At 48.5% G+C, this 27,728-nt stretch overlaps 1 protein-coding gene across 2 annotated transcripts in view; it reads right to left on the bottom strand.

The window, feature by feature from the left end:
* The window catches only part of ODF2 (outer dense fiber of sperm tails 2), a 1,029,707-nt gene that overhangs the window by 981,963 nt on the left and 20,016 nt on the right, over positions 1-27,728 (bottom strand). For both annotated transcript variants that reach the window (XM_069609164.1, XM_069609165.1), the window contains exon 2: positions 19,688-19,775. In XM_069609164.1, the coding sequence (XP_069465265.1) occupies positions 19,688-19,775 (88 nt within the window). The remainder of the gene's footprint in view (positions 1-19,687; positions 19,776-27,728) is intronic.

Genomic DNA, 27,728 nt, shown 5'->3' with positions numbered 1-27,728 from the left:
CAACGGCAACGAGTTGCAGTAGTCAAGGCGTGGTAGTAGAATTGCCTTGGCCAGCATGGCTCAATTTCTTTGAGATAGAAGGGGTTTGGCATGTCTTAGCACTTTAAGGTGGTATTGTGTGCCGTGATTAATTCCGTCTACATGAGCTGTGGAGTTTACGCCCACGTTAATAAAGCCACTGAGAGTTTTCACTTTCTTCCGGATGGCGATAGCTTGTTTGTCGATGAGCATGCAAGCATACTCATCTGAGAGTTTACCTCTAGCGTGCACTGAACCGAAAACTAAATGTTCAGTTTTAGATGGGTTAAGGCACATAGAGTTGAGGTCCATCCAGTTGTTGATAGTAAGAAGGATGCGCTCTACCTGGTCCAGATCTTGGTTGTAGTTGCCACTCAACTCAAGAATGAGTTGAGTGTCGTCTGCATAGTTGGAAAAATACACATTGAGTGATGTCAACAAATCACATAAAGGTCTAATGAATAGGTTGAACAGTGCTGGGGATAAGCATGCACCTTGGGGGACCCCATCCTTAATGGGTTCAGGTCCTGAGGAGGGCCTTCCCCAGAACACACAACAGAGCATTGACCTGGGGAGAGCAGCCGGTTCAAGAGGCAGGAGTGATCTAACAAGTCGAAGGCTGCCGATAAATCTAAAACTATCAGCATGCCTGCCTTCCCCTGTTTAACTATGCTCAGCATTTTGGTTTGGAGGTCCACCAACACTGTGTCTGTCCCATGAACAGGCTAGAAGCCTGATTGAAATGGGTGAAGGATGCTCTCGAGTTCCAGATGACTTCAGAATTGGCTGGCGGCGACCTTGTCAATCACCTTGAGCAGGAAGTGCGTGTTAGTTATGGGCCGTAAATTGCTCGGGTTACTTCTTAAGTCTAGGCCTGGTTTTGTCGCAAGGGTGAGGCGACCACATGCTTAAGGCTGTCTGGTATAGTGCCATCTTTAAAGAAGAATAGACCAAGCAAAAAAAGGGGGTGAAAATGTCAGTGTTTTTGTGACAAATTTGGAGGGCAGGATATCACCTGTGCAGGAGGTCAGCCGTATAGTTTAAGCCGTCGAGAATGTCTGTTGGGGTTACGAGCGAGAAAGCGAATTTCCCATTGTGCTGCATCTCCCTATTAATAGATGGAGTTGGAAACGATGTATGTAATTTCATAGAAGTAGCGATCTTTCCGTAAGCCAGTGATATTTAGTCAGAAAATGCCTGCTGAAATGTACAGCAGTCTTCATTAGAGGGAACAAATTGGTCGGATTGCACCATGGGTTTTTTTAGGCTGCAGTAGATGTCAAACAGCTTCTTGAGTTGGTTTTTGGCTGTCTCAATTTCTTTATTAAAGAGGTCTTGGGTTTGTATCGCAAATTAATTGCTTGTAAGAAGCGCAGGCGTGTATCCAGGCCTTTTTATTTTCCCCAGATGGATCTTTCACTCAAGCTCTTTCTAGTCTTCTCTTTTCTTGTTTGGTTTGGAACAACAGAGGGGTGCACCGAGGCTCTTTATTAAGAGTGCCCCTTACAGCTTTCTGTCAGAGGGGGGGCTGCCTTATCGATGAGGTAAGTCCGATGAGTGTTATAGTAGTCCGCTAGCACTTCGGGTGAGTCTGAATCCGTGGTAGCCTTCATGATTTGCCTCAGGCATTTATCCAACACAGTAATTTGTAAGGTAAGGGTTTTGGGACTACAGACGACCAATGGAACATCAAATCCGAAGAAGACTATGCAGAGAGAAGCCAGCAGCACCGTCCAGGACCGCAAAAGCATCAGTGAAGCCTTGCAGCTGTGCTGACCCAGTCCCCCCCCCCCCCCCCCAATCAACAGGGGAGCTCTGCCAAGGAAGACTTCCTCCATTAGGCTGGTGGGATCAACTAGCCTCAAGACCTGCTTCTTTCTGGGCTGCAATTTCCCAATACCCGGGGTACCTTCACCATCGACGAGTGCAACGTCTTCCGAAGGACGAATCCGGTTGAAACATCACAGGCATCCGTGTGAGTCTACAGAAGCAAGACATCTTCGTCCAGAGCCCCCTCACCAGAGTTCAATACCGAGGAAATTCCAACCGGGGAAATACATTAATATTGGGTGCTGAGAAAAAGGCAAGAAAACCATGAAGAGATGCTGCAATGAGTGGAGTCCTTTGCTGCAGTGTCCCTCTCGAGAGTGCCGCCACAGAAGCCAGCCAAACGGCCTTCCTTTCGTCACCATGACCAAGGTCCAGGAACAAGTGTCTGCATCGCTACATCAAGAAGGAAGTCCGCTGGAACATCTGCTTCAATTCTAAGGTACTCTGGGGCTTTGGGTTTAACCACCTTTATCCAAATCTAGTGCTTCCTAGCTCAGGGAGCGCTCCTTTCTATCCTTTTGAATTACTGCAATTCACTTGTGCACACCTAACAGCTTGCACACATCAGGTAGGCTCTCTTGAGATCCTGGATATTTCTTCAAAGAACTATTGACTGTTCAACAAACTTTTTCTAAGAATATTGCATCAGAACTAGAACTGTTCTCTTGACTTTGGCTGTCCTGGCTCCCTAAAGGCATCCGTTCTAAACTCTACTGGCTTTGGCAGTGCTTGTTCTCTTACATATTTTAATTGTTTGACACTCTTATTGCTGAGGAAAAGGCTTCCCAAATCCCTCTGGGAGAAAGGACTATTGTTACAGTGTTCTATTCTACTCTAACACGGATTCCCTCCAAACTCCATATTGCATGGTGAACCATAAGTGCTACTACTGACCTTGACTGAGGTCACTCCGTGTGCTGGAAATGTTTTACTACAAAAAGAAATTCCTCACCGTAACTTGATTCTGAAATTCTGCTTGATGTTCCTATTAGTTGCTGTATATTTAGTGGGATTCATTTGCTTCTAGTATATATAAATACATTTAATATAACTTTTAAAGGTGTAAGTGTTTACTTGAATACTTGTATTTAGTGATTTCATTGTACTGCTCTACAACTCACAGAACCCCTTCTAAAATAAGCCTGGCTGCTCACCCACTCTACCGACTTGTGTAGTGCAGGCCTATGTTAACGTTTGGGTCACCAATACCAAGCAGATAAGTCTTGTAAAGTCCCACACCAGTTGGACTCTACAAAATTGTACTTAACAATCGGCAATGGTGGCACGCTTCCATAGCGAGGTTTGCGCCAGCATTGGGAGTCAATAGTAGGCTGCTCTTTCTCAGGTACACCGCTGAGGCGGCTGGTTCTTGACGTTCTCTAAAAGACACAGAAAGAGACTGGCCTGCATTTGAAGATGGGGTCATGGGGTGATCAAGAGTGATTCTATGGAGGGGAACAGAGCTGAGAAGGTAAGCAGCAGCCACACAGTATTGGGAAGAGCACTGACGCCTAGAGTTGAAATTCTTAATTTCATTTTTTTTATTGTTAGTGTTTATTTTAACGTTTATAAAATACTTACATAATCACTCTTAAAACCAATTAATTTCATAAAATACATTTGTTTCAATTGATCAAGACGAGGTATAAAAAGTTAATAATACAGTTCAAGCAAAGAAACAGACTAACAAAGAATCCTACGACCTACGATGAAAACAAGAAAATAATAATTTTTTTCAAAAAGTCAAGATAAAACCTAAACATGTTAAGTCACATACATTTTTTTAAAAGCAACACTGATTTTTACAGCAATTGAATCTCTGTGTAACATGTATAACCTTCATTGTTAACTACTTGATGTATGCTGTGTACAAACTGCGAAAATAGTGAATCTGTTCTGGAAGCAAAGTTGGACATATGAGCATTAAATGAAAAAGATTCCTCCACCCCTGATAATAAGCAGAACAGATTCCTCCACCCCTGATACTAAGCAGAAGAGATTCCTCCACCCCTGATACTAAGCAGAAGAGATGCCTTCAGCCCTGATACTAAGCAGAAGCGATTCCTCCACCCCTCATACTAAGCAGAAGAGATTCATCCACCCCTGATACTAAGCAGAAGAGATGCCTCCACCCCTGATACTAAGCAGGAGAGATTCCTCCACCCCTGATACTAAGCAGAAGAGATTCCTCCACCCCTGATACTAAGCAGAAGAGATTCTGTCATGATCTCTGCTTCCAAAAGATCAGGACTTGCCCGACTCCCTTGGAAGCAGACCCATAACCCCGGTTCCGAGTGCCAGCCAGTCCCAATTGGGACCTTTTGGACCCTGTCCTGGCGCCAGTGGCACCAGGCTCATAAAGATGCCCAGTCCCAGCGCTGGAAGCGCCGGGCTCATAATGCTTGGGTGGACTTACCTGCAGCAGACCATGCTGCTTACTTACCTGCCAGTTGAACCCCTGATCCTCTTCTGTTTGGGACTACTTTTCCTGTTGGGTGGGGCAGGAGCCACTCCCTAGGTTCAGAACACTGGAACTCTTCTGGAAAGCAGGAACTCTTTTCTTACCTAGGCGTGGCTGTGGAAGGAGACGCCTAAGCACTACAGGAGGCTATTTAAACCACACCCGATGGATGAATCTTGCTTTGCGTTATTCTGCATTCTCTGCAGCAGAACGCTCATCGTGTCTTCTGCTTCTGATCCTGGGCCTAAGGGAACAAAGGCTTACCATCCTGGAATCCAGTCTTCAGCAGCACCTGTAAAGACAAAGAAAGAACAGGTTAGCACTACGGTCTTCAGTGGCAGCGCATCTCTTACCTGGTCCATCGGCTGTCACCAACGCCTCGCGCTGCATTCCGGCATCTGAAAGACAAAAGCTTACCAGCTCTTCGCACGCTCCGGAGGCCTTCGGCGCTGCATCCCGCATCTGAAAGACAAAAGAAGGTGCGTTTAAAGAGATTGGGCAACTTTTACTCACATGCCATTACTCCTTCCCATGCCGAATCCAGTGGGTATTCCAGCACCCTTCAGATTCTCTAAAGCTCCGAACTTGTACCTGCAAGATAAAAGGGACAGTTAGTGCGCATCGTGAAGCAGGCTGCAAGCGCTTACTTACGTGCTTCCAGGCGCTTCTATTCCTCACGCGGGTTCGATCCTCAACTCTCATCAGCCCGCCATCCGCCATCGCCGGAACCCTGCAAAACAAGAGATATCATTACAAAGACTTTTAAGACATTTGAAGTGCCCAGAACTTACCGTTCGTGCAGTTAACGACCAACAGCAGTCCTCTGAGGTCAAGAGGCCTGCACCCTTATCCAGCGAAGAAACTGGTTACGGCACCCTGCCCCGAGGCAGATGGAGAGCTCGGCGTTCACTTACCTAAGGTGAGGGCGTTAACCTTTGGGGTTCTACAGGAGAAGAGAAAGGGAAGAGGAGAGAGGCACCCAATAACCCCAGTTCATTAATCCCATATTTTCTATCTGCAGACATCTTACTCTTCGAGTCAGACATACAGTGCACAGAGGTCCAGCCCAAAGAGCCAACCGTGTGTTACACATCACCTTTGAAGATACGGCATTCACCCAGTCAAGACCGGCGCCTCTGCGGGAATCAGGTGAGCGTTACAGATTCCTCCACACCTGATACTAAGCAGAAGAGATGCCTCCACCCCCGATACTAAGCAGAAGAGATTCCTCCACCCCCAATAGTAAGCAGAAGAGATTCCTCCACCCCCGATACTAAGCAGAATAGATTCCTCCACCCCCGATACTAAGCAGAAGAGATGCCTTCAGCCCTGATACTAAGCAGAAGAGATTCCTCCACCCCTGATACTAAGCAGAAGAGATTCCTCCACCCCTGATACTAAGCAGAAGAGATTCCTCCACTCCTGATACTAAGCAGAAGAGATGCCTTCAGCCCTGATACTAAGCAGAAGCGATTCCTCCACCCCTGATACTAAGCAGAAGAGATTTCTCCACCCCTGATACTAAGCAGAAGAGATCCCTCCACCCCCGATAGTAAGCAGAAGAGATGCCTTCAGCCCTGATACTAAGCAGAAGAGATTCCTCCACCCCTGATACTAAGCAGAAGAGATTCCTCCACCCCTGATACTAAGCAGAAGAGATTCCTCCATCCCTGATACTAAGCAGAAGAGATGCCTCCACCCCCGAAACTAAGCAGAATCGACAATATTTCCAACTAGAATGTTCGGGACTGTGTACATTCAAAATGTCTTGGGTACTATAAACATTAAATCGAAATATCATTAGTTATTTCTGATTGCTCTAGCAGGATTTTTTTTTAGATAACACTAAATCGGGGTACCCTTTAAAAGGGGAACCACCTGCGGATAAAGTTTGGTACTCAAAATAGCAGCGTTATTTGTGCACCAATCATTGGCTGTAATGAGCTTGTTTATCTTATATGGGTTCTCTATTAGAATTTGTAGTGAAGATACCAGATTAGAAACAACAAGTTCACCCTCTTTATTGAGTTCAGAAATAAAGACTTCATATTCAATTGCACCCAACAAGGAACACAAGCCAACATTTGCAGACGCAGTAATACATTTTCTCAATAGGAAAAGCATTTTCCACCGCATGGCACTTTTTAGAGAGCCAAGATACTGCAGAACATTTCGACTGGTTAGAATTTTGTCTTCACATTTCCATCTGAAGTTTGAGTGACATTTATTGCCCTTACCAAGATGAAGGAATACAGTTTTGGATGGATTAATCTTCAGGTCTAGGGGCCTTATTACAAGTGAGGCGGTAAGGGGTTAACGGCGCCGGTAAAGGTGCTAGAGCCACTGACCCCGTATCGCCTCATTACAACCAGCTCTGGACGTCTGGTCAGACCAGACGTCCTTTGCGGATCCCGCGAGGGGACCAGCATGCTAACAACGGGCCCCTCATAAATGAGCCCGTTGTTAGCATGCTCCCCATTCCCATTGAGCCCTATGGGGGCTCAAATGGGAATGGGGATGGGGATGGTCTGGGTCCGGGTTCCCTGAATGGGGAAATACTGGGCCCTCCAAAGTTGGAATTGCCCGGTATTTCCCTATTCAGGGACCACAGACCCGGACCCGAGTTGGGAGGCAGCCATGCCTTTATTAAGGGAATGGATACCTCCAAACTCGTAATGAGGCCCTAGTTCTTTTATAAAGACTCCAAATGCGTTTATAAAACGCTGAAGGCCAATACGGGTACAATCCAGGAGGAGAAAGTCATCAGTGTACACTATCCATTGTAAACTCAAAGAACCCACTTTAGGTGAATCCATACCAGCCGATTCAAGGGCTTTACCTGCCCCAGAGGCGTATACATTGAACACTGTAGGCGCTATAATGCAGCCGTGGCGGAGCCCGTTATCTGTAGGAATATCCTTAGACATTAAACCATCAGAATTTAGTCGAACCCTCATCTTGATATTCGTAGGCAGATGGCCAATTATGTTTAGCAGTCCCTTAGGTAGACCCATAGTTGGGTCCACTGATGCGACACACACAGTTAAGGCACTCTTAGTACATGCTGACATACACAGGTAAGGCACTCTTAGTACATGCTCTCCTCTGCAGGGTAGTTAATTTAAGACCGACACAGTCGGTGCCTACGTTTTCCCTGAAACCTATTGGCCTCCAAAATACTGTTGTCATCTATCCATACCTGTAAATGTTCCAGGACTGTGGATGCAAACATTTTCGAATCAGCATCCATCAAGGCAATTGGCCTGTAATTCTTAGGGCAGATACAGCTCCCTTTTTTAAAAATTGGGATGACGTAAGAAGTCTGCCAGGACAGAGGAATTGTATCGCTCTCAATCAAATTAGTGAAATAAACGTTCAATATTCTGGACCACAGAAATACATTCTGTTTCAGGACGTTATATGTTAGATTGTTGGGTCCTGGAGTTTGAGGCCTTAAATTTAACAAATGTGTCTTGAGATATTCTGAATCGAAACGTCGAGAGGCCATTTATGCCGACTGTATGAGAAGTATGCAACATGATTCAGGCGCTTTATATACATTTTGAAAGTGCGCAACCCAGATATGTTCTGGTATCTGGTTTGTCACTAACTGTACCTGGGTCGTCAGATCACCCAAAACCCACTAATCATTTCTCTCTTCCACACCTCCCACATACAACACACGCCCAAATGGCTAGTGAATCAACACACTAAAAGACGCAACCCGCACATCACTCTTACCAAGCTGCAAACCCTAACACCTCGGACAACAAACAACTGAAACACTCGGCAATGCCCTTCCGGACACAACCAGCCCAGTGCACAAAACAACACGCACAGACCCCAGTTGCTCCAGGTTCTACATGCATCAACAGATGAGCACAAATCTATCCTATCCCTCTCTCCCTCACCAACCCCACCCACTTTTCCTTACAGAGCCACGCGAGCGCCTGCAGACCAAGAAAATGGCAGTGGGATAAATTAACTGAACATAACATAACTTCAGCAGACCCCTAAGCAAGCTTCCTCGAAAGTCCTCCACATACCAGTGAGGTTTTCTTACGTACTTTTGGATTCCTGAGGCCATGCAAAGAAAGCACAACTCACAGGATTACCAGGGCAGCATCATATTCTTAACAAATGAGGACCGCTTAAAAGGGCAAAGGTATGTGAAGTGTAATGCCCGTGGCAGACCTCTTCCTGAGACCTGGCCCAAAATGAAGAGGTCTGGCAGACGTCCCACCGGCTCCACTCCCCCCTCCGGATCCAGCATTACACAGCGGTTGGCATCACCCGGCCCATGTAACCACCACCCCTGCCATGATTCCTTGGCACAGGCAGGGGACTGGTCAGGAAAAGACACCCGTATGGATTGAAGTAAACAGTTAAAGATGGCAGTGGAGTCTGCTAAAATGGCCGCCGATGGTGAAGCACCCCGACGGCAGCACTCCCAAGCGCTGTGAACACTCTGAAGGCATGTGCTAACCCTTCCCGGGCACACAACAAACAAACTCCCCAGGGGCCAAGCACAGGAGAGCTTGCAGCAGCCACAATCGGAGGGAAAAGTATGTTAAAGGTGAAATCGGAGCAGCGCTCCGGCGTGACTGCTGGGTCAACACCCTGCAGTTCTCACACACCCCTACATGCAAGCCGTGTGCGCAGCTGGCCGCGGGAGTCCTCCAGGGCTCCCCGCTGTTTGCAGAAACAAAGGAAGAAGGTAGGGGCGACTCCGGAGGGGAGACAACACATGACCGCCCGCCCCCCCGCTAAGGAACCACCCGCTGCTGACGAGAAAGTCTAAGAGCCTGCCGGCGAGAGGTGAGCGGGGGACACTTGAGAACGGTGGTGCAGCCCTCGGAACAGGGAGCACCAACAGTGGAGCAGAAGGGCCCGGCACCATACCAAAAGGAAAAGCAGTGAACGATAATGTTGGAGGGGGTCACACACCCCAACCCTGTGGCTCACTCCTCTCTCCTCTCTCCTCTCTCCTCTCTCCCGCTTCCAACACCATCCAAGGGCAGAAAAGCAGAAATACCACGGATCAGGCAGTGAGGCGCCGGGAAGTGGATGATGGTGACTGGCGGGGGGACCCGGAGAGAAGGAGCAGAGGAAACAAGCCGAGATAGCATCAGACAAGAAGGACGCGGCGGCTGGAAGTGCAGATCCCCCTGGGATCAGTATTATCCTCCTGCTCCCAACGAGCTGTAAAAGGTGAGAGATGAGATGGCCCGCCCCTCTCCCCTGCCAGGACCTACGAAACGGGGGGAAAACTGTGGCCCCCCCCAAGCCCCAGAACACCCAATTGAGCTCCCCCCAGCAGGGGACTTTACCTATTGGGCCCATATTATCCAGATCAGGGGCAGGGTACCAGGAAGGGGCAAACCCCGCAAGTTTCGTGGTGTTGGACACAAAGGACCCTGACACCTCAAGTGAGGGACACCCAATAACACATTTAAAGAGACTGAATACGGAAGCAAAGTGAAAAAAGCACAAAGAAGTGGTGATTGGACCTGACCTTGAAGAAGACACTAAGTCCCCCCCACCAAATCAAGGGGACACCACCCCAAAGATGGGTTGGGAAGGGCCCGCAACTCATAGGTCTGGGGTTAGGAAAGGACGCAATACCCGCGACACCACAGCCTGGGGGGTCATAGGCTGATTGTGTCCACCCAGCGGGGCAAGGGGGGGAAAGGGAGGAGGGAGGGGGGAAAAACCATCCAAAACAAGAGCAAGTCACAATGAGACACAACAACCATCATGGGGCAGGATAAGATGAATAATCTGAAAATAATAACGTTGAATGTCAGGGGTAAAAGGGAAAAATTCAAGAGGTTTCTACAGAGAGGGAAACCGGACTTCCTGACTCTCCAGGAAACATACATACAAACAAGAGACCCACAGAGGGTCAGAATCCAAGGCTATAATATATTACGAGCAAACAAAGGGGAAAAAAAGGGGGCGTCCTCCTGGTGGTAAGGTCGCCCCTCAACGCACAAGTGATGGAGTGGGAAAAAGGACAATGGCAGAAGGTATCTAGCAGCCAAGATACAAATAGAGGGAGAGCCCTACACAATAGCTACAATTTTACAATTTACGCCCCTAACTCTGGCCAGGACAAGTTCATCCAGCAGAAGCTGAATAAAATTACAGGGATTTGCCAGAGGCCCCATTGTCCTGACGGGCGATTTCAACCTAGCTTGGGACTACAAAAATAAACAGGAGCCCAGGCAGAGCAGGAACCCAGGGGGCACCCTCGAAGGAACCGAAGGAAAAAATGGACAAGTTGGCATTAATAGACACATTGAGAGAGAATATGGGGGGGTGGGACGGGACGTGAAGGGTTACACTTTCTTCTCCCACGCGCATAGGCCCTCCTCGACGATTGACTACATTTGGGACTCTTGTAGCCTACTAGGTTCAGTGGAGGAAGTGGATTTAGGGGGCCATGGCCCTCTCGACCATGCCCCACTTACAGTTACAATCAGGAGAGGCAACAACCTCCGGGGGGATCCAGCACTGGACATTCCTGGTGCTTGTTTAAAGATGAACTAATCAGGGGGGAAATAAGGGACTCTATGGAAGAATTCTTCCTAATTAATTGGCCAGAAGACACGATGCGTTTAAAGCTACAATTGGAGGCAAAATCATCGCTGTGATAGCCAGAAGGGACAAGGAAAGGAGACAGCTCGAAAGGAAAGTAGAAAACAAACTGAAACAAGTTATGTCACGGATAGGGGTGGGTGCTAGTGGAGATACCAGAAGAGAATACAGGGCAATAAGAGGCCAGTTGGAGATCTTGCAGACGAGGAAAGCAGAAAGGGCCCCGTTACACCTTAAGCACAAATACTATGGAAAGGCAAACAAAGCCGATAGAATGCTGGCAAGGCTTTTTATTTTTATAAATATGTTTATTAATTTTTTAAAACCATCATCAACCAAACTGTTAACATCATTGATACGTCATTTATCATTTCCACATGTAACTCTCCCACCCTCCCTACCAAGACCACAGTTTGTCTTTCAGTTCTGCCGTTACCAGTCTCCGATTACGAGCTACCTGCTTCATCCGTGGTAGCCTCGTCCTCCCTTGGGTTGAATAATGACACCGTAAGCGCCACCCACTGGTGTAAGTCTTCCCTGGTGTCCAACTTCTGCTCTCGAAGTGCGTTCTCCCACGCTCCAATTTCTGCTGTCACCCACTTATGAAGGTCTTCCCACCACAGTACCACACTTGGGCTTCTGGTGTTCTTCCATCCCATAGCAATGCGTCTCTTTGCCAGTATATACATCAAGTTCTTGAGCTTGTTTAGAGGCTTGTTCTTCCTACTTTTTTTTATATCATCCTAAGATGCATGCCGTCGGTGTTTGCACGTCTAGGTCGATATCTGCCTCTACCACCTTTGCAGCTGTCTGTGTCCAAAAGGATTGTATTGCGCAGCATCCCCAAAACATGCGAGTCATTCCTGCGCTAGGCTCATTGCATTTAGAGCATTCTTGGACTCCCGCCCCCCCGGAACCTGGAAATCACTTCCGGTGTAAGGTACGCTCTATTGGTGATATAGAACTGTATGAGCTGTAATCGGGCGTTCCTGGAGACCTTTTTATGGTAATGGGCTATGGTTTCCCATACTTTATCTTCAAATTCCAAGCCCAGTTCGTGTTCCCATTTCACCTTACATTTGAGCTCTTCTTTGATTGTGCCATCCAGTAATATTTCGTAGAGCCTCGAGGTTTCATGTCCTCCCTCAGCTACATTCAGCATGTTCTCTATGATCTCGTGTTCTGATTCTTGACGTCCGGGCTTATGTCCATGAGCTTTTGCACCACTGCTCCATGAAGCAGAAACTGTCCTGTAGGCAGTCCCGTGATTTGGTGCAGTTCAGCAAAGGTTAAGATCCCCCTGGTCGTTTACCAGGTCGCCCGATGTAGCTACTCCACTGGGCTCCCATCTATTTCTTAACTCTTTCCGTCCCCAGGGCCTGCTCGCCATGATTGCTGCTACAGGAATCTGAGGGGAGATTGGGTCATTTATCTTCACCGTCCTACAGACCTGTTTCCAAATCTGGATCCCCAGTTTCACCATGTAGGGGCAGTATTGTGTTGTGCCTGCCGGGGCCGCAGAGTAGATCCCTGAGGAACATTTGGGGGATAGCTGGTTGTAAGAGTCAGGTGTCTGTAGTGGTCTCATCTGCCATCCATTTCACCACATGTTTCAGTTGACCTGCCAAGCAGTACCGTTCGAATTTGGGGATTTTCAAGCCTCCCTTTTCATAGGGTCTCTGTAGTACTTTTAGCGCTACTCTGCGCCTCCCTCCCTGCCAAAGGAATCTTCTGCAAAGCATATCTAGGTCTTTGAAGAACTTCGGGGGGGGGGATGTTGAATGGGACATTGCGGAAACAGTGTAGAAGTCGGGACAGTGCCACCATTTTGAGAAGTCCAGTCCTTCCTGCCACGGACAGCGGCAGTTTACCCCAGAAGTCCATCGATTTCTCCAGGCCTTCTCTGGCTTTCTCCATGTTCAGAAAGTGTTCTACTTTGGGGCTGCGGTGGATGGTGACTCCCAAGTATTTGAAGGAGGTGGTCCTCCTCTGGAAGGCCATGGTGGGGAGACTCTTGGCTCCATCCCCACACAGGGCAGCTAGGGGGAAGAGGCATGATTTTTCTTTATTGATTTGGATCCCTGTGTATCTGTAAAACCCATCTAGTGTCTCCAATATATATGGCAGTATGTGTTCAGGGTTATTCAGGTATAGGAGTGTGCCATCTGCGTACATTGACACTAAATGAGTTACCCTGTCTATCACTATGCCTGCCCCCATCCCCATATTCTTGTCTTAAGTAAGCAGCTACAGGTTCAGTGGCTATGATATATAACATGGGGGAAAGTGGGCATCCTTGTTTATACAGTGAGTGGAAGAAAACTGTGGTGTCGTGATTGGGGGCGCAAGTATTAATTAAACAAACATCCTTTCCTTCTATAGTGCCATGCAACAAGGCCATCCTACCTTCATCATGTGTTTTCGTGTATATAAGTTTAAGGGGGATGATTGGGTCAATCCAGATCAGGACCCCCCCTGGCGTAGGCAGAATATGTGGAGCCTATCAGTGTCCCTCTCTAGGTTTTGGCTAATGCATCGAGTTTACGTGCGTCTAGGTGGGTCTCTTGTAGCAGGGCTACTCCAACCTTGTTCCTTTATATGTGCGTGGATTCTGCGTTGCTTAACATAACTATTCATTCCCCTGACATTCCACGTCATAATTCTTATCTGGTCAGCCATGATGTTTGAAAAACCCAAATGTTCTTGTGGATGGCGCGTCCGGTGGCATCTTTTCAGATTTCGGCGATTGTTGATGCTCTGAGTGGTCTTGTCTTATCCCTATTTGGTTCCCCAACCATTATGCCAACTCCCATTTGCCCTCCCTCCCCCAACTTTAAACTCCCCTGTAACAAACAAAAAAAAAAAAATGTCCAGCGAGATTACCCCCCGCCCCGTTATGACTATCCCGTTTCCGCTCCATTTATCCGCGTACTGGTCTCCTGGTGCCCTACGGGCAGTTTAACTATACCCAAATAACTTCTGGGGACAGAAGCGATCCGCTTCGTCTGCTCTCTCATTAGGAGCAGACCATCCCCGGTGCACTCCTGTAGGTAATCAATCTTGCTGTGCTTAGGTATGGGTTCAGTCTGTTATTTGTGTGTGCTCAGCTTGGTAACTAGTCTTATATGTGACCTCCGCAGGTGGGCCTTAGCGCGTGTTGCGCCCCTTTACTTCAAGGTCCTAGATCTGTTCTCCGTCCATCCATTCCCTGGCTTCAGCCGGCGCCTCGAACAGAAGCGCCCTTTTGTTGTGTAGAACTCTCAGTCTCGGTGAGTATAAGAGCATATAACGTAGGCCTGCGTTTTTCAATCTTGCTTTCATGTAGATAAATTGTGCCCTCTTCATTTGGACTTGGAAAGTGTAATCGGGATATATGGCTATCTCCGCAGAGTCTCTTTGGATCTGGCCTCCCGATTTCAAAAAGGCCAGAATTGTTTGCCTTTATAATTGAGCGCTTTAGCTATCACTAGTCTAGGCAGAGCCCCCGGGGCGGTCGTTTAGTGAGGGTTTGGTGCGCTTCTTCGATGGTAAAGCCTTGAGAGAGTTTCTGCGCTCCGATCTCTTGTATCAAGATTCTCTACGTAGTTAGTGGGATCGGTTCCCTCAATTCCCTCTGGCAGGCCTAGAATTCTAATGTTATTTCGGCATGCTCGCCCTTCAGCTTCTTCGGCCCTTTCTTCTAGATGTTTTATTCTTTGTGCCAATTCGTCGACATCTTTCAGAAGCTGTGTATTGGCCTCTGTGTTTCCTCGAACCTGGGTTTCGAGCACTTCGTTCCTACCAGCGATGGTGCGGACATCTTGTCGCAATAAGCCCAAGTCTATGGCCACTGCATCAATTTTGTTCTCCATCATCGTCTGGAGCGTCTTGATGGCCTCCAGAATCTGTGTGTTGCCCGGTTCGGTCATAGTAGCAGAAGTTTCGGGCAGCGCTGTCACAGTACATTTGGTGGTGGATTCGTGTCTTGTTGGGCCTCCGGCTGCGAAGGTCTCCATGGTGGTCTGTTTTTGTTTGGCTTTCGCCCCCTTTGAGGACATTACACTAATGGCCCGGGGTTCTGCCGATTTCCAAGTGGGGCTCTGTGTCCTCAGCGGGTGCTGTGCAGCTGTGAGGCAGCGTTGTTTCTTTGCTTTCGTTAAGGATGCTAATTTAATAAAGTCGCCAAACAGCGAGGTCTTAATAGCTCTGGGGAGCTAGGTGCTGTCGTTTATGTTCCTCCTTGATCAAGTTGTGTTGCACTGTGGGTCTCTGATGTTGTCTCTGATCCACCCAGTTTTGTATGATCTCTTTTGGGCGGATGGTCCACACCAGCGCCTAGGCTAACCACCCAGCCCAGGCACTGCCGACTCACACGTGCCCAGACGTCCGTGGCACGTACTGGTGATGTTGGGGGTAACCCCAGTTATAACTTGGGTGGATTCCCAGCTCCAGCGGGGCTCCCGGCCTGCTCAGCACCGTTGAGCAGACGTGCCAGTCCCAGCACCAGTACACTCACGGTTTACCAGCTCCTCACCTCTCTGAGCCCGCTGTGACTATTCTCTCCAGCCTCCGTGTATGCCCCATCGTTTCACTGCGGGTCCCCTGCGGCCCAGGCACCAAGGCATCCACTTCCTCTCTGTTAAATAAGGACCTGCAGGGAGGGGTTGAGGGGTAGTTCCCTCTGCCCTTGGGTTGCAAGGGTACAGCAATCAAATTGGGTCTCCCCGCCCTGCTAGCCCCTTACCTCGTATTTGCTGCTTGGCCGGGCTCTTCTGTCTGCTTCCACGGAGTCTGCGTCCCGCTCTGCTCCGCAGGCCTTCTGCTGTTTGGGTCCCTCTGCTCTGGTGGCGCGCAGCCGCCTTTGGGCTTGCCCGCACTGTCCAGGCGCTGCATGCAGCGGTCGAAGCCCTGCACGTCTTCTGCTATTTCTGCCCTCTTGGTCCACTCGAGCTCGAGGCACTGTCCTCCCAAGGGGCACTAGGATTGCCGGAGCCGGTCAGCACCACCAGGCCCCCCCGCTTCTGCTCTTCTGTCTCGGCAATCTGCCCCCCACCCCCTCTGCTAGCTGCCCGACTGCGCTTAGGATTCTCCACCCGTCCTCCAGCTCATCCAGACCTGCCAGCGCTCAGCTCGGTGGTTCTGGTCGATGTGCGCAGTGTCGGCTTGTTCTTTCCTGCGGCGAGCGCTATTTTCCGCCCGGCTCCCCAGCTCTGTGTTTCACGGTGTCACTCTCCAATTAGGTCTCTCTGGGTCTCGAAACGGAGCCGCTCAATCAGGCTTTATATGGGGAAGACAGACAGGGGACAATACCAGGAGGGTAGCACATCTAGTAGAAAAGGTGAACATAAAAAGGGTCCCATCACTTCTCTTGGCACTTGATGCCGAGAAAGCATTCGATAGGGTGGAGTGGTGGTCGTGTTCAACACAATGAGGAAGATGGGATTTGGGGAAAACGTCCTGAGCAGAATAGGGGCCAATTACTATAATCTGTCCCTTCAGCTATTGATAAATCGGCACCTAAAGGATCTGATTGGGGTAACGAGAAGGACAAAACAGGGATGCCCCCTGTTGCCCCTGCTATATGCCATTTTATTAGAACCCCTTTTGGCCAAGATTAGGGCAACCGAAGATATAGCAGGCATTCCGTTTGGAGGGCAGTCCCATAAAATAACTGCCTTTGCAGACGACATGCTCCTCACACTTACAAGGCCAGAAACCTCTGTCAGGGCACTGGAGAGAGAACTGGGGAAATTTAGAAGAGTCACAGGGCTAAAGATAAAAACAAATAAGTATGAAGCCCTGAATTTAACACTACCGGCAGCAATGGAGCGAGAAATAAAAGAATAATTCCAATATACCTGTGAACCCAAAGTGATAAGATATCAAGGGATCAGCATTCCTAGATATAGTGAATCCCTATACCAGGAAAATGACCTGTCCCTGACCGCCCGCATTAAAAAATTTCTGCAGGATTGGAGCCCATTCAGGATCTCATGGCAAGGTAGGATTAATGTAATAAAGATGGTAGTCCTCCCAAAAATAATGTACTACTTCATGACAATACCAACGAAAGTCCCTAGAGCATTCTTTAGAAATCCCCAAGAGTCCATAAGGAAATGCATCTGGAATAATAAAAAGCCCAGGGTGGGGAGAACCCTGATGCAAAGACTAAGAAACAGTGGAGGCTTCGGACTTCAGAGCGTTCTATCAAGCGTCCCAGATGAGAGTGATCAGAGATTGGTCCAAAAATGATAGAAACAAGGGATTTAGACAGATGGAACAAGCACTAGTGGGAGGACCCCTAGAGGCAGTCTTGTGGATGTCCAAGAGAGACATACCCCCAAAACCTATACAAAAGCATGATAGGATCACTTGTGAGAGACATGGGATGATCTGGGAGCTATCTTGGAACTCACGACCTACCCCTCACCTGTTACCCTGATTCTCTATAACCCACAATTCTCACCTGGGCAGGGAGGAAAAGGCTTTCTTAATTGGGAAAAGGGGGGCTGCCGGATGATACGAGACATGTTTGAAGGGGGGTGAAGGGGTGGGAAATCACACCATTCAATCAATGCAAGACTGACTTCTCTCTGGGGGGAGGGGAGAGATTCAGATATATGCAAATGCACCACTGGCTACTCCACCAGAGATAAAGAAAGCAGCGCCGAGACCCTGGACACCCTTTCAGAAATTGCTATTAGCAACCACAGGGACAAGAATCTGGTAGGCACCCTCTATAAATTCATAGAACAACATGAGGCCACTGGGCCCACCCGTTATAGGAAACGATAGGAGGACGAACTGGGCCGCCACATAGAAGAGGAGGAATGGGAAAGACTGAGGTAACATTCCAAAACTGGCAAAATCGATTCAAATACAGGAATTATGGACCAAGCTAGTGTGCCAATGGCATCTCACCCCGACAGCGCAGAACAAAATGTATCCTCTGGTACGGAAAGAATGCTGGAGAGGCTGTGGGGAGGAAGGTTCCTGGAGGCACATGTGGTGGGGCTGTCCCCTCATCCAGGGATACTGAGACTTGAAAGCTGCTGCAGTCACAGAAGTGACTGGGGTCCAAGACAAAAGGAACCGGGGGGGAAGCCAATATGGGGTTGAGGGACACACTCGAAGAACTCCCGTCCAATGCACAAAGGAAAATATACACAATACTAATGCTCTCGGGAGCCCTGGTGATTGCGCAAAAATGGGAAACGAGAGATCCCCGAAGGAACATAAATGGGTGAGCAAAATATGGCAGTTCGTCTCTATGGAATGGGTGACATACTCAATCCAGGGAAACCACCAGGGCTTGACTGCAGACCTAGTAATTATGTTCCTTCAAAAAGACTCAAGGGGAGCATGGTTCCCACGGCAAATGAGGCTCTTTGGACTGATATAGGTCAGGAGGGCTGGGCCTGCAAGTTCTCCTGCAACCTGGAGAACCGGAGAAAGGCCCCTTCGAGAAACAGAGACCCCAATCCAACGAAGACTGCCCAAGGGCAAGCGCAAATCAAGTTCTTGGAACAACTTTAGGGGAACTTTGGATGGATTTAAGGGGGGACAGGAGGGGGATGGTTCGGGGAAGTTAATGTTCTGCACACTGCTTGAATATATAAGCCTTAATAAAAAAATTTAAATGAAAGGGAAAAAAGATTGCAGTGGCCTGGCAGGGCGGAAACTACTTGCCACTAGTGCGAGTCTGTCGAAAACATGTACCTGAAGCCCGTAGTCCTTGTGCACTTCCAGAATATTTGCCCTAGTAGCGCCCCACCTCCCAAACAAGACTAGCAAGTATCAAAGTCAATGGGCCTCATTACAGTTTTGCCAGTACACCGCTGGTAATTCTGGCAGGGTACCGGCAAAGCTGCCTTACCGTTCCCACCACCTGATATCTCCCTATTACCGCAATATTAAGGGCGGCAGAGACGACAGTAGGCTCCCATTCCGTGGAGTTCCTTAGGACTCGATGGGATGGGGTTTATTTATTTATTTATATTGCACCGGTAACTCGCGAGTCTTGGGGCGCAGAAACAAGGACAGATTATATATATATATATATATGACAGGACAGTTCTAACTGGCAAATTATTCCAGATGCCTGCCGTGATGACTGGAAAGGATTTACCCAAGCCCAGCATGCGTCTGTGTGGTGCTACTGTGATCCTATTTTGATCCATAGACCTTAGGGTGCGGCTAATACTGGTGCTGGTGATTTTGGCATTTATCTGCCGGTAGGTGCCTGAACTCCTGGCAGGTCAGGCCTGCCCGTAGTCCACTTCCCCCACTGGCAAAATGCCATTTCCCTGGTCGGAAAAAATGCTGGTGCCGGAATGACTGGCATTTTTTCCAGACCGAGGAACTCCTAATGAGCTCCAATGTATCTTAAAAGCTTTTAAAGCTAGCTTTGCACCCAGCGATTAGCCATGATGAAATCAGCCCTATTCAATTATATTTTGAGGAAATGGAAAGTTCAAGAGTGACCAGGGAAAGAAGCAATGCACGAGTGATGTTCGAGCAGAACCCCTTTGTGGCAAGGCAATGACACATTAGTGAGCTAGAGCAAAAGCAGAACACTAACAGGAAGCCGCCATGTTGACTGATGGCAGGTGATGCTGTTTCCCTGTGACGGGGGGGGTGATAGATTTGGGGGGCTGCCATGAGTAAGATCACATTGTCTGTTAATCCTTGGTTTTACAAAATAATTCAAATAATATATGTTTAAGAAAACAAATCATATCACTTCCTTAGAGGACGCCAAAAGAAGGACTCTCCGTCCCTGTAGCGGGAATTACCCACCTTATGTTGAAGTGTCGGATCCGTTCTTACGAGCTTGTGTTTCTTTGTTGGAGTAGCTGCATTCCTGTTTCTGAAGGCAGCATCAACCCTACGGGGGCAAAAGGTACAGTTACTGGCCAGTATGAACTTGTGTCTCACAACATTCCACGCAGCCTCCCTGAGCCATAATCGCCAAGGACAGACAGCCTCAGGAACCAATGGCTCCTCGGACACCCCATCACCAACATGGAAAGGGATGGACCCAGAATACAACATGCCACTCTACCAACACAGGAATGCAAACTCTGGAAACAATTAGACCTACTTAGATGCGCTGCGTTCTTTCAATACCGTAATAACACTACAATGCCTCCCTGCAACACCCTACCAATGATCTCAGTCTACCCACCAGACTGATCACCCTGCGCTGCATTCCTCTGAAACCATCATGTCCTCATTCCCAGGTGTGCAGAAAATGCCCGACTACGGGAACCAGGTTACGGGGACATTCCACACATTGGGGGAAATCGTTTGTTTTTTCCATTCTTTTCACACGTCACACGAGTTTCATCAACTGTCGTCAGTGTGGAAGAACAGTGCGCATGTGCCTGTAGAGTATGGATGCATAGCACTGCTGTGTCGATTGGGAGAGGATGGCAGTTGGGGAAATCCTGTAAGGATTGGACTGGGGATACAGGAGTAACGGAGTAGGAATGTGTCTTGGGTGTGGCTGGAGTGGTGCTATACCAGTGTGGGGAGTTGGGGTATCCAGGACTGTGGAAACCTGCTTTAGGGCGTATTGTGGGATCGGGCCTCTGAGGATGATACATGGCTACAGTGTGGAGATGTACATTGGAGGCTCTTGACAGAGGGTGGAGAGGAGTATGTATTGTGAGGGTATAAGAGGGCTGGTGCTATGTCTGGAGTTATGGTGTTTGGTGAAACTTGTGAATGGATCAATGGCAGTAGTTAGTGGGTAGAGAAGAAAACACTCATGTGGGGGAGGGTAATAGGGAAAAGGGATGGAACTTTGAGGGTAGGGTATGGCTACATATGTGGGGGTGAGGGGACTGGTTAGATACAGGAGGAATACAATGTCAGCGGTCCGATTAGTGACTAATGTCGCTTCAGGTTATTATGGCTACGTCAGTCGGGGGTTCTTCTTTAATACCATATAAAACCAATATTGCTAATCTCATGCCTGCTCTAGTTATTGCAAGTCCAAGGTCAGTTGAACATTAAAGCAAATGCGCTACCCATGCGGGGCAACAGAATCCATTCCATCCTGGAGGTGCCGGTCTAGTCCTGTGGTTTTTCCTCACTACCGAATGAGACTTTTAGTCCTTGAATTGTAATGGGGAAACCCAGGACTACAATTTCCAGAATGCAAATTGGCAAGAATAAGCTCTTAAGTATTTCCTAATTCCGTCTGATGGTCATTATTGCTAATCCCGGCCAATGCTGGTCTCGTGCCTGCGGATCAGTATTGCACATTCGACTTGATGGGCCTCATTTCTAATGTGGTTTGATCCTCTTTCTTGCTAATCCTGATCTACATCATTATTGTTCCATAATGGGCAGGGGTGTGCGTCTTATTGGTGTGGGTTTTATTGGCCAACGCTCTTGAAGTGTGTATGGGAGGATAGGTCTGTAGGACCCCTTCCCCCCACATTGCCCACCTTCTTGAGGCCCATGGCTCGTCAGCGGCCCCCCCCATGCACCTGAGCCCGGGAGGCAGGGTGGCTGCTGATCGACACGTAAGGCCACAGGTTTCTGCCATGTAACGTATCATGGACGCCATTTTTAATACGCCAAGACTCCATTTTAGATGTACTGACCAAAGCCCAAGCAAAATAGCCTGCATGCGAAAGCTGTAGCTTGGCCCCCGCTAACCGCGTACAGAGAGCCATGCACTCCCCCCCCCCCCGCCCCTCGCCTGCACCCCATGGCAGATCCGCTGAAGGCCCGTTCTCACGAGCAACCAGACATGAACAAGTATCAGAACAAACACTGTATTGTTTACCTTCCGCAGTACATCACTGCCCTAGAAGTGACCTGACTTGTAGCCGGAGTCTGGAAAATAACAAGAACCATCCCAATCAAACAAGCCCCGACCCTGCATCTAACCCCCAACATTTAAAATATATGGTGTCCATGACCTCCCTTCATGAACCCCGGCCCAGATCCCACAGACGAAGTGCTAACTACACATACCTAAACCCAACGGTTCACAGGGTTGTTTGCAAATGCTAAAATGGGTGCTGGGAAGGGATAAAACTTATAAAGTTGTTAAAGCGAGGATAACCCCCCCCATCCGCTGCAAGACACCATGCGCCCTGAAGGTTTAATAAAAACTCTCGATAAATCCCACCCTATACTGACTAATGATTGCTGCTAATGTACAAAGGATAAAGCGGAAAGCAACACATAGAATACTTGAGTGTGATGTAGTGAAACATGTTTTAAAAGTGACGGCCCTCGAGTTTGTTGAGCTAGGTTTTGCTATAAACGAAAATGTAAAATGAACATATTGCCTTCATGCTCCCGAGTACACGACCCAACCTGACGCTACCTCACGTTTGTTATTCATCTGTCTGTCCTATGAATTATCAGTATGTGTTCAACTAACGTTATGTATCGCATATGCTACTGCCAACCTCCATTGCTACGAATGAAGATATATACAGATTTGTAAACGATAGAAATATTTAATCATCCTAATGTTACTGACTCTAGCATCTGTCCCCTCTTATGGTATATTGAGCAGCCCAGAGAATAGAGAATCGCCTAGAGCTACAAGGCCATCTCCCCCTCCTCCCGCGAATGCCCGCCAGGGCTTGCTGGTGTTCGAACAGCACAGCCTCGCCTCCCCACATTGTTGCTGGACCCGCTTCAAGTATTCACCTCCCCCATGTGAGAGGCCGCCATGGCCTGGCCAAATGAATTATGTGCTACCTGGTCCTAAATCCCACCGCCTTTGAGGGGCCATATATGTGCCCTTACTCCAAGAGTACTCCAGTTCACCCCAAGTTAACGGGCCATAGAGACAGTTATTCACCCCTGTACTAACATGTCGTAAAACAATCCCTCACCATATCTAACAGAATAAGACTGACAAGGCGGCTTACTGCGTGCCCTCTGACAGGACACCTGGACTTATGAGAACTGGTCATTAGGTCAACAGTAACTGTACACTGATATATAGGTGAAGCTTCATTTTGTATGCCGCCTTTCCTGTCTCTCATGTGACCTTAGATTAACATATTGTAAGATTTGCGTTGTGCGTTGTGTGTCCGTCCCCACAAGGGCAAAGTGTTAGTGCGGCCACCAATCATCGACACAGACCGCGTCCGGCCTGGCAGCTCCACCCCCACAAGCCCAGCTGACCTGTCTACCCCACATTGCCACCACGCAGATGTCCACCAATCCTGGAGCAGCTCTTCGATACATCGCCTATAGCTTAGTCAACGCCACCCAATCCCTGAGATTATGTGCCCCCTATAGCTTACAGGATTTATGACGTAGTTTTGTAATAAATATGACCATCTTTGCTATTGTCAGACAGAGCTCTCTCAGAGCTTGCAGAGTCCCTTGCATGCCCTATATTGGATTATATAAAAACCCTTTTACTTCACCCGTACTTGGTCCTGGTCTCATTCCCTCCTGGGGTGTGTCCTTTTTTGCCTCTTGCTGAGGGGGGTTACTGCCTTATGGGGGGCACTTGCTTTCAAGTGCTGTTTGGATCCTATTAATAGACACAATCTTAGTGGAGAAACACCTATGATGAACCTTGATCTGACTAAGCTGGGGTGCTTAATGACCCCATACTTTGAGAAAGCAGGACATATTTCACAGTGATCTGGAGGGATTTGTTTGTTTGTTAGAAGGTTTTGAAGAGCTAACTGCTCCAAAATATACAACACCGCTATAGTACGGAATATCCAAGCTACTATAACCAGTACCCTCCCCTTCCACTGACATCTGTTAACCCCAAATTACTTTTGCTAGGCCCACCCCACAACCCATTATTTGCATAAAAGGCGTGTTTTCTAACTTAAATGTGTTCTCCACTAAGCCCGAAGCCCCCAGCCCCGTGTGCGCGGTGGGCCACGACCAGACCGACTTCCTTGATCCCAGCCCCACGCCTGCCTAGCCTTCCCGCCCACTGGCCCCGATTGGTAGATTGAAGTCTGCCCGTTGCAGCCCCTCTGCGGCCAAGGACCCAGAGGCAAAGGACAGCTCCTACAGAAGCAGCTCCAGGCCGTGTTGGCCGTGTGATCCAGTGGTGCCTCATGAGTGCGCCTCCAATGTCTGTTAGCACACCCGAACAGCATCACATGGTTAGACAACAAGTCAAACAAATGCATAAGGAGAACCTAAAACCAGAGAAAAAAGCATGTGGATAGCATTTCCTTTTTACACAATTCTACGAAAAGAATATTTGTCCTTGTAGTCTAGAAAACATAGCAAAACATATATAGGCCTATGTATTCATTAAGCCTTTGTACACCAATGAATTGCATAGAATAGTGATAAGATATAGTGACTAGAAAGACAAATAAATGCACAGAAGTCAGAAAGGGCTGCAAGAAGTGTTACAGTGTGAAATCACAGTCCCATAAACAAGTGAATAATGAAAAACTAAAACTATGTACAACAAAACAATACATCACACAGGAGGTCAAGCAAGCTTTCTTATAATGTACGTATGTGAGAATTCTGTCAATTGTTCAGACTACGCAAGGAGTGATTCCGCAAACAGATCACTACTTGTCTAGGCTGACTGAGAAATAAATCAGGTTGCAAGTCTGCGGTTGGGCAGGGGGTGCAGCCACTACTACACCCCACTAAACTCACCCGATCTTATTCTCTATTAACATACAGTTTGATGCCTACAGCCCAGAGTTAGTATAGTAATCCTATCTCACATCTAGCCTGGTTACCATGCTAAACCATAAGCTCTCAAGTGTCACGGCCCGTTGTGCCCCCATAGTAGGCCAGTTTCCCCTCTATCCAGGTGTCCCGGCATTTAGTGTTGCGCCCCCAGATTAGGCCATTTCTCCCTCTATCCAGGTGTCACTGCATTTACTGTTGCACCCTCTAACCCCCCCCCCCCCCCCCATATTAGGCCATTTCTCCCTCTATCAGGTGTTCAGAATCTAGGTGTTACTGCATTTACTGTTCCCCCATATAAGGCCATTTCTCCCTCTATCAGGTGTTCAGAATGTAGGTGTTACTGCATTTACTGTTCCGCCATATTGGGCCATTTCTCCCTCTATCAGGTGTTCAGAATCTAGGTGTTACTGCATTTACTGTTCCCCCATATAAGGCCATTTCTCCCTCTATCCGGGTGTCCTGAACCTAGGTGTTATTTTTTTTCTAATTTTTCTTTTTATTTGGTTTAAACAAAGGAAAATGAAACATTTGCAAATAATTTTCTTCAAAACATCTACATTTCATTCGAAACAATAATCAAAAGAAGAAAAAAGACAACTCAGTAGACAAATATTCAAACATCTGAAGTCTAGAGACAAGACAATTAAAAGAAGGAAAAAAAAGGCAATTCCAACATGAATTACATCAAAGATAAAATCACCCCAGCAATGATTAATCTAAATTACTGTGAGAATTAAGAAAATCAATTGTTATGAAGATACGGAGAATCATTTCAATTGTATCCTTCTACGCAAAGGATTTGGTAACAAGCAACAGGCACTTCGGTGCACTTCCGCAGTGCATGCGCGCGCTATGCCCAATAAGTAGGAGATCACGTAGTATATTAGGGCTATAAGCAGGTTTAAAGTTGCTCCTGTATACTATATAGAGTCACTAAAGAGTCTTTGTAGATCTTTAGGGTGCATTCATACCACGAGTAATGTATCCAACGAAGCGTTGCAAAATAAACAGCGTTCCAGGCGTATTCAGGCAGCGAGGACGGCAGGCAACAGGCACTTCTGGTCGTGCTAGTACTGGTACGAGGTCACCCCAAGGATGCATGAGGATCAATCCATCAAGAACAACAAAAGGACTTTGACAATCCATCAGGGCAGGACTGGCAACATTATATAACGAGGAATGAAGTCCTAGGCAGCAGGTGTTTCAAATTCCGGCAGCTGAGCAGGGAAGCCTAAGAGCGGAGGATGCCGACGAATCGCTGAGGGAGTTCTCCGTGGGTCCAGCAGGAGCGGACCCGAAAATGAGACAGGAAGAAAGAGCCGAGCACAGAGCTGCAGAAGCAGAGGAGAGAAGCCTGAAGAGCCCGAGAGACACACTCCAGTCCCAGGAAGTCCCGGTGGCATCCCAAAGAAGGTAACAGGAGATACAAGCGACCCAGAGGGGAAATGGGGGTGGAGGAGAGAGAGGCTTGAGCGCCTCTCCACCTGCCCATAGGAAACAGTCAAACTATTGGAGAGGGTGGACCGAGGAGAACTTTCTCATTGCAGTGGCAGTAACAAGCCCACTGACCACCAGAGAAGAGTCTGGGACCTGTAAGGGAGGCATGGTATCACAAGTATTACACTGACACAAGAGGTACAAGTTCAAAATCTTTATTCAATTTTCAGGGTTTGGAAAAACTCCTGCTTTGCCCTATAGCTATGATTGTCATGCCTGCGCCATGGGCACATCCATTTATGCTCCATTTGGACTTTGCTGCTTAATGATTATTGTCAACTAACTACGCTTACCATAATGCACCTGGCCGCAAGCATTGTTTCCTGGCCCTTCCTATTGGTTTTCTATGGAACTACACCCCCCAGAAGCCTTAGAGTCTGGTCCTGCTTCCACCAGCCCAGGAACAGAAAGGGAGGTGGCCGATTGCCTGCAGGTGTGATTCGCCAGGTGAAACCAATTAGCCTGCCTCTGTGCTGGGCGAGGCAGTATATAAGGCTGCTGTCTGCAGTGGCTCAGCCTCTTGCATTGAGAGTCTTTCCTCCACCTTTCGCGTCTGTCTTCGGATCCTTGTATGCTGTTTACCCTCACTCCTGCTTGGACCCTGCCTTGTTGCTTACTCCACCCTGCTGCCTCCAGCCATAGCCTTCCAGGCTCCCTGCCTTTTTGCTTGCTCCACCCTGTTGCCTCCAGCCATAGCCTTCCAGGCTCCCTGCCTGTCAGCCCTGCTCCTCTGGGCTCTCCACACTGCAGCTGATCACGCTCTGCTGCCTTCCAGTCTCCGCCCTTGCCCTGCCGGGCTCTCCACATTGCAGCGGATCACGCTCTGCTGCCTTCCAGCCTTCGCCCTTGCCCTGCCGGGCTCTCCACATTGCAGCGGATCACGCTCTGCTGCCTTCCAGCCTTCGCCCTTGCCCTGCCGGGCTCTCCACATTGCAGCGGACCACGCTCCGCTGCCTTCCAGCCTCCGCCCTTGCCCTGCGGGCTCTCTACATTGCAGCTGATCACGCTCTGTTGCTTTCCAGCCTTAGCCCTTGTCCTCTGGGCTCCCTGCTCTATAGCCTGCCTCTCTCCGGCTGCCTTTGCCCTTGTCCTCTGGGCTCCCTGCTCTACAGCCTACCTTTCTCCGGCTGCCAACAGCCCTTGTCCTCTGGGCTTCCTACTTGCAGCTTATCACGCTCCGCTGCCTACCCCCTACCTTTTTCCCCGTTGGGTCCTCGGCCTAGCAGCCCTCTACAGCCCTCTGCAACCTTCTACATTCGGCGGCCCTGCCCCTCAGGGTTCACTCCTTACTGCCCGGCCCTTCTGGGATCCTTGCCGTGCAGTCTGCTTTACTCTGTTGCCCTAAGCCCTTTTCCTCTGATATTTCTACCTTACCGTCCCACTCCTGTGGGCTTACTCATTGCATTCCTGCTCCTCTGAGCTCTCCACCTACCCTTCTGTCCTCTGTCATCATATCCTGTTACTCGACTTTCCCTTTATATCCTTCTGCTAGTTTGCTATCATCTCCTTTCCTGGATTTGTCTGTTGTATCTTACTGTTTGTTGACCCTTTGTACAGAGCTTGTCTGCTGGTTCCCATCAGTCAACCTCTGCCCCTTCCCTTGTCTCGTTTCTACATCACAGACACCCATAGCTGCTGTTCCAAGTCATGAGCAAATAGCGTGGGCCTC

Source organism: Ambystoma mexicanum, chromosome 8 (genome assembly GCF_040938575.1).
Source record: "Ambystoma mexicanum isolate Mex_15411 chromosome 8, UKY_AmexF1_1, whole genome shotgun sequence".
Lineage (NCBI taxonomy): Eukaryota > Metazoa > Chordata > Amphibia > Caudata > Ambystomatidae > Ambystoma > Ambystoma mexicanum.
This window is presented reverse-complemented; position numbering and strand designations above follow the sequence as displayed.